Genomic DNA, 14,938 nt, shown 5'->3' on the forward strand with positions numbered 1-14,938 from the left:
AATGTAAGATGGTTGTTTAATGTTTTTATTTTGTTTATAAATAAATGAACAGTTATTAGTTCAATTATCAGATTTTCTTAAGTACATTAAAAAGTATGTTACAAGGAATATACACACTCCTCCAATATCATTTTAGAAAGGATTGCTCTGGGAATATGAGTATTTATTTTTTAGATTGGGTTGATAAGTTCTAAGATGGACTGATATGTAAACTTTCTCAAAGGTGAAAAGCATCTTGATATAAGCCAGCTTTTATGGAATTTGAAGGATACCTCCTGAGGAGCAGTTTGGGGTGGTTCTTGCTCTCAAGGTTGCGTTCTATAAGGTCAGAGAGCAGGTGCTTAAGGATGTCTGTTGCATACTCCAATCGTCCTTGCAAGGCAGTCATGATGAGCGAAGCTACGTAGCCCCGGTCACGCATGGAGAAGGAACGCTGCGTCTCCAGTGTGCGGATGAAAGTCAGCAGGAATACTTTGTTATTCACCAGCTGAGCAAACTGCTTCAAGGCTTTCTCCACGCTGGCCTGTCCAGTCCCAGGAACCTGCATGTATCATGCATAGTTGCACACACAAAGAGTCATACACACATCAGATAGCGCATGCTGAAGGGTGAGTCAGAAAACAATAAAAACAGAATGAAACAGGCATGACAGATTTCCCACACCACCTTAAACAGGAAAGTCCAAACAAGAAGGACTGATCTGTGCTTTGCTTAAAGTAAAAAATAAAGGAAGCAGTCTATTCATATCTTTGTTTCAAAATGTACAAGTACAAATTGTAATTTTTACCCTAATTAAGGGCGTTTGCCTTAAACAAAATGAGGTGCAATCAGTGAGCTCCTTAAGACTACATGTAAGTGTGAGCATAATAAGGGCTGATTAAAGAAACTCAACTAACTAGTTTTGACCTTGTGCAACTTTTCTGCAAAAAGGCTGCATTAATTTTCATCATGGTTTATTCAAAAATGAATCTCAAATACTTCAAAATTAAACCCCTAAGATGTAGACAACAGAAAAGGATTTTTTAAAAAGCATTTTCTAACAAACAGCAGAGGTGCAGGGTGGCAGAAAACATCTAACATGCCATCATAAGTTGCTCAGCCTATTTAGAGGGAACAGATTAAAATTATATTAAATTGTAAACATTTTTGCAGGAATTTAAGGCTTAAGATCAGCATATTTAAACTGTACTGTAAGTGCAGCAGGAGCTGCAGCAGAGGCTCCTCACCTCCAGCTCCCTCAGCACAGGATGATCATCGATCCCTGGGAAGAGAACCCTCATTGCATAAGTGCGATAGTCCAGGAAGGGGATGCCAGCTCTATCAAGATCACTGGTTAGCTCATTGATGTCCGTCTGCAGCTCAGCAAACGCTGCACAAAAGACAAATTTGTTAAACAGTCAGCCAATTTCTGTCCAACTTTTAAATGAAGGAGTAGTACCTGAGAACTGCCTAATTGTAATTATGTACATTTCATAAGAGCCATCCCTGATGATTGCTTTACCTTAGAGCTCCACCCATGTATAAACACCTGTAGTATGACTTGTACTCTCCAAATAAGTATATTCCCAACTTTGATATTGCTTTCTATGTTAAATGATAAAAAAAAAATTTAAAAGAATTTTCTAGTACAATAAAAAAAAAAGGTTTTCGGGGTTAGTCTGTGTATTCTTTTATATTCTGCTACTTGTTGGAAAAGTGGTGAATCATCTTCTTTTTGAAATAAGTGTTGGATCTCAAACATCACTCACCCTCTTTACACTCAAGAGCTACTCTTGATTCCAGATTGTCCATTTGCATCTGCAGGCGCTTCAGAGTGAGGTCATTCTCATGCGACTTTCGTCTGTAGGCGAGCAGGACGATGACGACAATGACGAGGAGCAACCCTCCACCAGCTGCGATGCTTAGAATAGCGGGCATGGTGAGCAAGCTGTCTGATCGGATGTGCACCTCTCCAGGAGAGATGTGCAATCCACCTACTTGCACCTGTTAAGAGAAGAGAAAGAAAAAATAATGTTTTTTTTAATTGACAAACCAATTGCACCTCCATACGAATATTAATAAAATATATATTTCTCTAAATCTAGAGGGATAAAGTGTAACAATTTCTCTTTTTTAACTGCCTGAATTCGATGATTGACTAATAATCAGAGAGAAGAATCATAAGAGAAAAAATTGATATTAGTTTATGCATAAGGCTGGTTGCCTGTTTGTGAAGCGCTATGACAGTCTGCCATGTTGAACGTACAGATGCCGGTAAGGGATAAAATATGAACAAGGAAAACAAAAACTTGTTGCCCTTTTGCTGGCAGTCCAATGGGGTAGAGAAGTGGCGGTGAAGATCATCTGGTGAGACTAACTCAACAACTAAGAGTCTGCACTACTGCAGCACAATGCAGGACCATGCATATGCAGCAGCAGCAGAAGAAATGGTTTCACCATCCCCAAGAAGTGATGATGAGCTTAAAAGATGACAAAACCAGAGAAATTATGAAAAAAAAATGCTGATAAATGCCGAGCAAGCCTCCTCCAGGTGGAAGGAGCTAATGAAGGAGAAAGATTTTAAAAATGGACGCCAAAGTTACTAAGTTTCTCCTACAGTTCACATGTAAGTTAAGTTAAAGTTTTCCTCTCAGTTTATTTTGTCAGTGTTTCTCGTTACCATATTAAGCATAACAGTAGATCCCACAAATGTATACCAATCATGTTGGTACAGAATTGTAGGTTTAAATGCTTTTATTAGCTTTCAAAGCCTTTTTGTTCTATTAAATGCCAGATTGTAGAGATTTCACTTCACTTCGGGTGACATTGTTAAATCAGCATTGTTGAGACGCTTTGAGACATGGAGGCTACCCTTGCCACATTCTGGGTTTGAAGCAGTGGTTTCAGTGTTCATTGGAGTGAAATCATTTCACCACTAGATGGCAGTGATTCCTACATACTACCCCTTTAAAAGAATCCTTAACTACAGAGTAAAGTAACTCAACATTTTTCCAATTAAAAGGGTTTTGAAAAAAGGAACAATATGTTGTGGTCCACACAATCATGGGCATAACTGGTGAGTTGTCATCTGTCCAGCAGATTATATCTAACAGCACCTCTAAGAAGGTAAGAGTGCAACGTTAGAAGGCAGGGGTGGAATAGATTTAGTTGAAGCTGAATCTGCCGATGGACCACAGCATCATTCCTACAGAGTTGGAAAGCTGCCTCCTGTGGCTGTAAAGGGCCAAGTACAGCGTCAGACTGGTGAGAACCCTGAACTCAGCTGACCTAAACCCCACAGAGAATCTATTGAGCCGGGCCCCTCAGTTCCAGTCCTCCAGGTTCTGTAACGTGAATGTAACTTACTGGTATATTTTCAATTTGTCTTGCCTGCAGCACAAATCAAATAATCAGGTCATTTGCTTTGTCTTGAGAGCTTCACTGTGTTCTGAGGAGGTAATTAGCTGTTTGTTTAGGTGTGTTGGGTCAGGGAAACATCTAGTTCCAGGACAACCCTGACCTTGACCACTGGATTTAAAGACCCCTGGCATTAAGTATTGCAAAAAGGAAGAGGTGACACAAAACTCTAAACTGCAGATGAGTTGAAGAGCACTCAGCAGAGCCAGTACTGCTCACACAGCACACAGTACTGATTCACTAATTCATACAAAAGGTGCAGAAAACATCAACAATCTCTGGATTTTAAACTTTTTGGGGGGGGAAATGAACACATAATGTGTAAATCTAAATTTTTGCCTTTCATTTGCAGTAACAAGAAAAAACATTCCTAACATTTATGACTTTGTGTCTAAAACAGCAGGAGTGTGCTGTAGTACACCCGCATAATGAAAAGTTGTGTTGAGGAATTAAAAGACCTCATCAAGTTTACTTTTGTCCTTTTTTAAAAGGAGCATCAGCTTACTCTTCTCTATTCAGCTCTATTGTCATTATTTGCTCATTTGTCAATAATTCCAGACGACAATGCGTCGTAATGGGGAACCTACCAGACCATGAGGGACAGACAATGACAGAAAGCTAGAGACTAACTGAGAGCCAGCCGTTGACCCAAAAACACCATGACGTAAAGAAGACCACTGACCTACAGAGAGCTACTCACATTGATGCAGAAAAAAGGACAAAAAGAAAAAAACATTATAACATAAGGGTAAGGTTGACATTAAAACTCACTAGGACTTTATGCTGCCCGGTGAGGTTTGGTGGCTCGCAGAGCAACTGAGTGTCTGACACAGTGAGAGAACAGGGAGTATCTCCGATCAGCACAGTGTAATTCAGTCTGGCTCCACCAGAGGCAGATGGCACCAAGTTACGACCCTGTAAAGGAGTTAAGAGAACCAGTCAACAACACTAAATCTCTATCCTTTAATGCATTTTGTGTCTTAAGAACTACTTTTGCTGGAAATCTATCAGCAAGCCTATTTAAATCCAAGTAGATTTACTGATTATAATTTAATATGTAGCTGAGCCACAACACCTGCAATTATATTCATTTCCAATAAGCTTTTAATGTCCAACTTTCACCAAACCATCAAATACAATTTTAAAGCATTATAAAAATTACTGAAGTCATCTGGAAGGAAAACTAGCAGTGGGTTCATGTAGTAAATTGCACTTTGACACGGAGTCAAAATGTGCCAATTTCCAATTTCCTTTAAGACTCAGGCTCATATCTTATGCTATTCCTGCAAGTCAGACAACTCTAAACATATCTAGCAGTGGCTCAAAGAGTAACAAAAGCAAATCGGGAGGAAAATCCCTGAAAAATTAAAGATTGGTGTGTATTTTTGGATAAGAACTTTTGCTACTACATTAGATATATATATTTTTTTAGCAACAATGGTGATACAAGCAGTCAGGAGCTCAATTAAATACCCTCATTTAGATGTTCAACATTATAGCTTTTCAAAAACTTAATGCTTTGGCACATTTATATTGAGTTGACATTGAAAACTAAGCCCTGTAATTCTGTGATCATGTAAAGGGAGGACTCCTCTCGCTTACTTTGAGAATGATGGGAGCTCCAGGTTTCTGCTCCAGAACACCTGAGAGGCTTAACGGCTCCAGGTACGGGTTGGGGTAGTAGACAAAGCCTGTGCTGTTGTAGGTGAGCAGAGCCTGAACGTTATTGAAGACAAAGCCAAACTCATCCACGTGTTTTATGGTTTCCTGGTCGGCATGGTAATCCGCCTTCAGAGAAGGGGCAAAGCAGCTGATGGTTGTTGTGTTCAAAACTTTACACACCTGCAGAGAAATAAAAATAGATTTCCCACTTAATCCCAATAGAAGATAACACACAACCTGATCTTGTAAGTATGTTTTCATGGAAAATGTTCACTCTCGTGTTTGGTGGTGTAACAAGCACAGAAACCTCTGAAATGACCTTTCATCTATTTTAGCTGGTCTGCCTCAGGTCGTTTCAAAATGTCATCGCTGGACATATTTAAGCACCTTCCTATCCACGCTGACAGGATCCCGAGGTCAAAAAACATGATTAGTATAATGCTTTAGGGCTTGCTATGCTCAGGAAAACAGTTGTAGTGCCTGGTAAAAATGTATTAAAAGTTGTTGCTGGTTTTATAATTCAATATAAATTAAACCCTGATCCATTTTATCTATAATCATTGGAAATGATCATGTCAATTAATGTGGATCTGAGTTTATACAATCTGAAAAATGGTTAAAACTCAAAACGTTTTGGTTACCTGGTAAAGTTAAGGTAGAAATATTTTTCTGCACACCAAAAGTAACTGGTTTAATACTTGTGCCAATGGTAACAGCACCTTCACATCTTTGGGTTCATGCTCTGCTGGATTCAAAAAGTGTGATTCTCTGTCTGCCAAGAAGAGAGGGATGGGATGGGACTACCTGCCAGCCAAGGTGCTGCTAAAATAAAAGGAAGTCTCCTTAATCAGACCTATACAGGGTTGTTCAATCCCTTCTGGTACTGGACAAAAGGTGACTAAAATAAGTAATGCCCCCAAACTGCCCTTTTATGTAAAGTCAGGGTTGAAATGATAGTGAATATAATGCAACCTTTCAATAATTCCTAGGGGGTGGCTGGTCAGTAACTGACCAATGTGTGATTGCAATTTGTCCCATTGAAATGCTCCTGACCTGCAAGAACTGAACCTCTTTTTCTGTTGCCTAACATTACAGATGTAATAACAAACTCATTGTAGTCATAGGTATATCATTAAGAATAATTGAAAATAAGGGCTATGTGTTACATATCATGTGTGATATGTGTTACCCCAAATGTTTAGTGTGGAATATTCTATCCCAATAACATAAAAAAAAATTGTTTTAAGAAACCCAATACATGAACCAGGTCTGTGGGACCACACAGACCTTTTTAGTTTTCATATAATATGAAAATATATGTTGTAACTTCTGGTTGCATAAGTTTGGTTCAGGATTACTGTGATCAGTTAAAATTATACTGATTTTACTGAAAGCCTATAATATATCGTGTAATTTAAGTTATTACCTTAAATTGCATTTCCATAATTTAAGGCATTTTTTAAAATCAGTGTCCAGTTGCTTTGTGCAATTCATTCTCTTTCTCCATCAGTGAAGACATGGATTTGCCTGGTTGCTTCGAAATATCAACACTGACCTGATGTATAACTTGTTAGGAGTGTTTCTATTTTGTTTTGTTTTGTTTTTTTCCGCGTCATCTTTGCTTGATTGGCTGATAAATAAAAATCCCTCCTGTAACACCGTAAGCTTCACTGTCTCCTACATTACAGCTGTTAGTTGCGGTTGGGCAGGACAATCTTCTCAGAGCTCGCATTATGTCTATAGGGCCTAAAATAATTCCTACAAATTTCCAAAAGTTCCATAAACTCTATAAAATCTATATGATTTTGATCAGCTATGTTAAACGTAGTTTCTCTTTTTTTTATGTATAGATTTTTGCCTGCTACTTTCTGGGATTGGGGCTTTGTGCTGATCAATTCAACTGATGGTCTCTAAAATGTGCATCTATTGATTCTTTGCATCATCTCAATCCAAGTGTTTATCATCCTGATTAAATTAAATATCTATCCATTCATTCATAAAGATATATTTGCTTCTTTAATTCTTATCAGAGATCACCACTGGAATGGTAATACATTCATACTGTACTGCAGACTCAGTAGATATATTGTGAGATTGATTTACTTTGACAGACTGTCAGATGGCTCAGTTATGAACATTATTAATAATTTGATCAGCTTAACTACAGCACACTGTGCACAACTCATTCGTATTCATCATCATCATCACTCTGTGCAACATCCCCATTTCATTTCATTTCAAGAATGCTTTGAACCAGTTTCAGTAGGCTATTGGATTTCAAGTGGCATGCATTCAAGGTTTTTATGTTAGTAACATATATGGGCTGTTGGCTTGGGATTTGGTCTCCTTTATGCCCACTACCTAAAACACAACGAGAACAGTCGTGCCATAATTATAAAAAAATAAGAGAAAAGGACAGAAAATGTGGCACGCAAAGCTACTTTTCAGTATTTAATAATATTGGAATGGGATTTAATTCCTTGAACGTATGCCCCAGTGTGAATACAAACAAAAATATGTTACTATTTTTTAAATAATAACTTTATAATAACAAAAAAATTTAATATTTACCCCAGAAAGAAAGCATTTTTCATGAATTGCTCATTTAAATGACATTCAGTTACAAACTGTCAAAAATGTACCTAATGTTTTTCCTGTTTGCTCCTTTATTTAACTTTTAAATCAAGAAAGTTGCATTTGCAGTTTGTTAGATTTCATTGGACAATCTACTCAAAGTCAGTAAAGAGTATTCACCATTTACTCAACACATTTCAAAGCTAAGAGAAGAAAAGTTATGTGTTCAAGATGTATGCCATTAAGAACAACTGACAAAAAAAAAAAATAAAAAAAAAATACAACAACAATAAAAAAAACCCGGTGGCAGTTTTACAGCTTATTCGGTTAAAAGTTCAGCTTTAATCCCTATATATCTCCGTCTTGCCAGTGACACTGCAGAACATGCAATTTTAATTGATTGGCTCAAATTCTGGGCTGGCATCAGACACACACCATTTAATTAGCTTAGGGCATATCTCTAACACACAACATTTTCTGCATACCGGCCAAACAAAAACAAATCTTTTTTCACTCACATATTACTGCCAGCTCTTACATTCTCTATTTTGAAACTGCTAAAAGAAAAATACTTCCTTCGTTGTTTTTCTGGCAGTCTCATCAGGTACTTGTTCTTGTATTGATTTTTGAGCTTCGAGCCTTTAGACTGCTCTGGCAAATCCCTAGAGTGGTCAGAAACTACAGGCTGAGGGTGCCGGAAATTCTGCCAGAGCTGCAATGGCTTAAAACAGTCAATCAATCACTTTGAGAGCTAAGGCAAGCAATCTAAACGCCATAAATCATCTCCCAAAAAGTTGAGTTTTCCATGTAAGTTCTTAAAAGTGTAATCTAAGCGAGCAGCTCTGAATTCCCTTTTTTTTTTGTAGCTGTTTTTGTTAGTTTTGATCCTCCTTTTACTTTCAGCTTGACATGTATTTATCCAGAGCAACAAAGGATCTTTTAAAATAATTTACTATTACAAACTTCAGTGCCTTAAAAAATATTCACATACATTAAAATCACCTATACGACAGAGTTCAATTGTATTTAGCAAAGCAGATATCGCTAGTCACTCGCTACAGGTGTTTAAAATCTTTCTGAACACTGTGAAAACGTGACTATGTTGGCAACAGAGAGGGCATCTCTGGAGGAGCAGCAGAGATCTACAGCTCAGGTTGAAGAAATTTCCCAAACAGTTTTTTTCTACTCATTATTTCCATATATTAAAAAATAGAAATAGTTTAAAATAACATACCCTGTCTAGATGTGACCTACATAAAAACTCTAGGATTAACAGGGCTATTATGCAAACAAAACATTTAATAGGTTCAAATTTAAGGTCTTCGATTAAATAAAATTCCTGTGTTGGAAAAGCCCAGCACCTTTCCTAAACCATCCTTTATAGTGTCTGTCCATAGCTGCTGTTTACAGATTCAGTATAATCGGGATGCAGCTATTTTAGACGAATGTTTACAGTTTTCAGTCTAAAGGTATAAATCTGCTAGGCAGCTAGACACAGACACCTTGGTAGCATGAATGTGCTTATAAGCCACATTTGGACCTTGGTAAATATGATATACCTTGTCTATAAGATCCAAAGGAAACGTATTGAGATGTGAAAATATTGTGCAGATCTACCTATTATTTTTGTAAGTACTCATGCTGAACATTAGAAGTTGTCTTACTCACATTGACAGATTCATGGCCAGCATATTTGACTCGAACCCGAGGTTCCTGAACCACATCCAGGTTTGTCCCAGTTATTGTCAGGGTGGTGTGTCCGCTGTTTGGATGAAAGAAATGCTGTTAAAGCATACTACAAGATAAACACGCTGCTCCTGGTTTCTTCAAGTGTTGCTTCAAAGGATTATGACATTCTTGTAACTTTTTCTAAAAGTGCTCCTTTGCTGTTGCTGTCCAAGCTTCTTGAAAGTCTTTTACACACTTTTACTTTGAACACTTTTGAATTTTTCATTACATTTCAGTCCCGTCCTCGAACCTTAGCAATTTCAGTGTGCTTTTTTTTTTTTTTTATTTGGTCATACAACTAAACGTAGAACTATGAATCCTTCAAAGCAAAAATCAACCAAAGAGAGATGATCCAATGCTTACAAAATACACAAGAACCCGTTAAAAGTGAAAAGCAGGCACTTTGTAACCAGCTGTTTGATTTGACGACACAAAATGTTCCAATTTCTTAATAAGCATTAGCAAAAATGACCTGTTAAGGCAGTTTAAAAGACATAAAACAGAGCTTTTGCACCATTAAGATAATTCACAAAGAAGCTTTTGAAGAATATTTGGCAAACAGAGGATAGATAAAATGGAAATAGCAGATGTTTCTATTTTTTATTACATTTTTCTTGTTTATTCTTCTACAACACAGTGGTGTAGAATGAAGGAGTTCATTCTACAACTAGAGGGTTGCTGGTTTTAATCCCAGCTCTGTCTCCCTCAGTCATTGCGTCCTTGTGCAAGATGCTTCATTCACAATACTTTCTGATGGTGGTCAGAGGGCCAGGTGACACCTGTGTACAGCAGTCTCACTTCTGTCAGTACGCCCCAGGGCAGCAGTGGCTACACCGTAGCATACCACCATCAGTGTGTGAATATCAGTGTGAATGACTGAATGCAGTGTAAAGCGCTTTGCAGTTTCCTGGCATGAACCAGCGTCACATAAGTACAAACTTCATATCATATTTTATATCCTATTTCTAATAAATACTTTTAATTTTAAGTATTTTACATTTTTAGGTAGACAACTGTTTTTTGTGGTCGTTCTAAGGGGAGCAAAAATGGTTCATGCCATTTTCATTACAAAAACGGTTCAGTTATTACCCTTTTTTAATTTTAGGCAGGAAAAAAAATATTTTACCTGAGGACCTACTTAGAAACAAAAAAAAAAAGACAAGCTTTCTTAGAGGCAATGCATAAAAAATAAAAGTCGGTAAGGTTTTTGCATAGTGCAGTGTGTTAGAGGAATTATTCCCTAAATATGTATCCATACTAAAAAATTCCAGGTAGTCTGAACACAAGCTGCTTTTTCCTCTTTGATTTAATTAGGCCGGCAACCACAGAGAGACCAGTTATTTTTTCCATCAACAACTCCTGGAGAATTTGCATTAATGCATGTTTGAGGAGGCATAAATGGTAGCTCGCCCTTTGTTATTGGCCAAAAGAGAAAGATCAAAAGAGAACCAGCTGGCTGCTGTTTTATATTCAGCCGTGAGACTGAGGCTGGCATGGCATAAATTCAGGTGCTACTTGTTTACATATCTTTCTAGATTGATTCAAATCATAAGAACCACTCTAATCACAACACATGCTGAACTGCAAACTTAAAAAAAATGTTTAAAGCTAAGGAATACACAAGGAGAAAGGAGAGATAAAAGCATGGAAAAAAATAAAACTGTCCAGCATAGTGCAACTAACAGAGCACCAGCCCTTCTGCTCTCACACTTCAAAGGCTATCTAAGCTTGTAGGGCCTCATAGTGGGAATGCACATTTATGATGAGGGCTCTTGATTGCAGCTCCACAAAGCCCTTCCTGTCACCAGGCTGCGGGCCACAGTGACACTCTAAGGCCTAATCTGCAGGGTTCTGGTGCTAATTTCACCCAGACACAAATTACGTCCATTTAACTGTTGGTGCCACACAGGTAATATGATCCTCACCTGTGTTAGAAGCATTTTTCCAGATGATTTATCGGTTTGTTTTAACTATCGGTTGTGTCTTCTCTTCACATAGACATTATTTGTCTATCCTATGTCAATGTCCAACTTTTTTATCATCTACAATACTTTTGACAACAGCTCTGTGTGACCTTTATTTTAAGTAACCTACCGTACTAGTACTTATTTCAGAGTAATTTCGAAGCCATTTAGATTGCTATCACACGTATATTTAAAGACTTCTTACTATATTAGTATTGTTGATAGTATTATGAAGGTTTACATTTTTTTGAGATCATATCCTTGAGGGCTTTATACTTTTTAAAAGCTGAGCTAATCTGCAATAAAATATGCATCAACGTTTAGAGGACAGTTTTGACTTTATGACTTCTTGATGGCTGTTAGATACTAGCTTGGCCAGCCAGAAAAATGCACGCTATTCAAACAGCGTATTAGTCTATACAGAAGCGGGTAGAAACCAATTTCAAAGGTGCTACTAACAGAGTAAGAGGAAACAGTTTGGAATTAATCAGATAATTACAGATGTGAGGTAAAAATATAGTCAGTTGTTGACTTTTTAACAATAAAGAATTCTTTTGGGATTAATAAAGGGCCTTGATAAAACATTGCTTCACTGCAGATGTAATTTTGACTATAATGTCACTGTTGCATTATGGGCCCGCCTCCCGCGCTGTGATTGGTCTGCTAGGTTTTAGACCGCACTGAAGTTCGTCTCTCTGGTCAGACTAGTTACTGAAAAGGCCCATCAAGAGACTCCTTCAGCTTCTCCAAGAAAACTGTAGCTATACATGTCAATAAAATATACCACTGCAAGTTTTTTTTCTACCTTGAAGAAAAATTGCATCTCAGCAAGATACAAGTATAATAGTGCAAGGAAAATATAGCACAACAGATACATGTTCCAAATAAACAACTACTTATTGCTTTTATTTACCAACATGAAGATTTTTAATGTTCAGTTGTTTTATTTCTGCAGTCAAAGTTGCTGTGATATGGAGAATCAGGAAGTATTCAATATTTTAATCGTACATTTTATTTCTTGTACTTTCTTTCATGCAATGCTTTTCAAATATTTCTTTAGAGATTAAATGGCATTGATTTTCTTCTGCCACAATCAATATTCTACTAAAATTCTATTAACTGGATTACAAAACAGATGTACAGAGATATTTTAACCTAAACCTGAGTTCTGTATCCCCCTATTATGAGAACATAAAGAGTTCCCAGATAAAAATCTCAGATTATTTAAAATGCAGTAGCCAAAGAATTGACAGGATCTAGCACAAGAGACAGATCCATCAACAGCTGGAATCTTTTCACTAACTTTCTGGAAACTGAGTTCCGACTTTAAAAGTCTTCTGGCCAACAAAAGGATCAATAATACCAGGGCCCAATTATCCTAAAGATGTTTCATTCCTATCGTCTATTTAATAAATATGCAGTTTGTTCTCAGAATGCAGATTTATTTGTGACTTTCCAGGACAAGTATGGACTGCAGAGCCATCAGCAATTAGGCTGGAAACCTGGGAAATAGTTTCAGTTCAAAAGACAGAAGCATTTTTCTTTTCTTTTCGATGATTATACTTGATTTCATTCTATAGATATAAAACAGTATTGGGTAAATGTTCTACTGTAACATTTTTCAGGTCTCTTCAACTGAAAATGTATGCACATCTTTATTATTTATCCTTTATATTTTTCTATTTGCATTCAGTTTTTAAATTTTTTAAAGATTGTTTACTCTTCACTCTGGAATAAATTATGGCTTTTTTATCAATAAGTTATTTATAGTGCAGGAGGTGGAAAACAAAAAGACCCTAACTAAATTAACATTCTGTTTGATAATTTTTCCCACACCATGCATGAAACTGTTGCAGAACTGCAAAGCTCCTTCAGTGACAGACTGCTGCACCCTAAATGCACCAGGGAGCGTTATCACAGATCCTTCCTCCCAGCAGCTGTAGGACTTTATAACCATCACTGTTCCCAACATTAATGCTGATTTTGCAGTTTCTACCTTAGTCAGTTAAATAACATGCTTCTATAATTTTTGCACATCTCTGATGTTGCTGTTATTTTCAAATATCCATTACTGTAAAAATTTCCATAGCTGTATATTGGTTATTTAATCTCCAGGTGCACAGTATTATTCTTATACACTTTTCTAAGGTCCACTTTGGTGTTACCATTTTTTTTATATAATCTTTTTTACTGATGTAAACACCAGCATTTCCCCATTTTGGAACAGTAAAGGGATTTTCTATTCTATAATATTATTTTCCTTTCTAAATGTATGTATATATGCATTGCGTGCATTTAGGAAGGTAATGCATGCAATTTCATAAAAAATTTTTTACAAGCTCTTTGCTGCAAATGGTTGTTAGACATTACAGGACGTTAAAGATAAATAAAAATTGATTGATTAATGGATTACTTGATACAGCGCATTAACAATAATTAGAGAAACAGCTCACAATAAATTCCTTACTATAACTTCTTACACTTAGTTAAACTTGAAAGGGAAAAAAAGTTTAATTAAACAAGCTAGCACTAAGTGTTGATGTAAAACATGCAGAAAGCATCTGTTCCCACTGAGGTACCTCGCAATGCTCCATAGGGGTTCAATGCTCTGGACTGTGGGGTCTTCTATGTACTCAAAGGTCAGCCTTCCAGGAGCTTTGGCCCGGTCGACACTCAGACTGACTTGCACTGGTCCTGCTCCCATCAGCGATGGAGCTGCAAAGCACACAATCTCTGACATGCTCCTCCTGGTGGGAGAACCGAAAGAGAGAATTATTCATGCTTTCGATTGTGTCTTTCCTTTCACTGCAGCAGAGGCAAATCCCTGACTTCATACAGTTATGAGCCGCGCATGACGGGAGACGATTCATTAGAGCCTGCCCCGTCTCCTGCCTTTACAGACACATTAGAGATGGGAACTGTAATTAAAGGGTACTCTAGCTAATGACTCTTTTGCCTGACCTACTTGACAACTACAATGGGCCGAATTTTAGCTTTAAATAGACTTCTATTAATACACAAAAAGAAATATGTGATGCGAGTTTCATCACTTCCTGACCAAACATTACTCATTCCTTATTTAAAATGCAAGCGCACACTTGAAGCTAATGTGCACATTTATGGAATAAATTGATTTCATCCTGTGTTTGAGTAAAACAAGCGAAGACTAATTCTTTAATGGTGTGCAGACACAATCTCACTAAAGTGGCTCTTCATCTGGGCTCCAATAAAAAGAAATATTACCAAAACATCAGGGGATGCAAAATATCATTATGTTCACCTGTACAGCTCACAGGTTTGATTCCCAAAGTAGACATTAACGGTGCTGCCAGCGTTCAAGTTCTCCCCGACGATGGTAACCTTTGTGCCCCCAGACTCAGGTCCTCTTCCTGGGGTCAGAGCCAAGATGGCCGGTATCTACAGAAAAACAAAAACTGTTTATTGTACAGGCAACACACAATTCAAACAATGGATAGAAAACTTTGTTTTCTGGCCTTTGTTTTTCCTTGGTTTAACCTTAAATAAAAAAAAATTTTAATACAGAAAACAGAATACATGCTCTCTTTGCATTCATATATATATATATATATATATATATATATATATATATATAT

General features: G+C 37.1%; 1 protein-coding gene across 1 annotated transcript in view; it reads right to left on the bottom strand.

The window, feature by feature from the left end:
* Positions 1-272: 272 nt before the first annotated feature.
* The window catches only part of LOC107085141 (plexin-A2-like), a gene marked incomplete at its 3' end in the record, with an annotated part of 93,965 nt that continues 79,299 nt past the window's right edge, over positions 273-14,938 (bottom strand). The window contains exons 15-22 of the mRNA XM_015375320.1: positions 14,605-14,741; positions 13,904-14,071; positions 9,301-9,394; positions 4,999-5,238; positions 4,168-4,311; positions 1,749-1,983; positions 1,227-1,369; positions 273-541 (exon numbers count right to left, since the gene is read on the bottom strand). Of these exons, the coding sequence (XP_015230806.1) occupies positions 273-541; positions 1,227-1,369; positions 1,749-1,983; positions 4,168-4,311; positions 4,999-5,238; positions 9,301-9,394; positions 13,904-14,071; positions 14,605-14,741 (1,430 nt within the window). The remainder of the gene's footprint in view (positions 542-1,226; positions 1,370-1,748; positions 1,984-4,167; positions 4,312-4,998; positions 5,239-9,300; positions 9,395-13,903; positions 14,072-14,604; positions 14,742-14,938) is intronic.

Source organism: Cyprinodon variegatus, unplaced genomic scaffold (genome assembly GCF_000732505.1).
Source record: "Cyprinodon variegatus isolate N-32 unplaced genomic scaffold, C_variegatus-1.0 Scaffold117, whole genome shotgun sequence".
Lineage (NCBI taxonomy): Eukaryota > Metazoa > Chordata > Actinopteri > Cyprinodontiformes > Cyprinodontidae > Cyprinodon > Cyprinodon variegatus.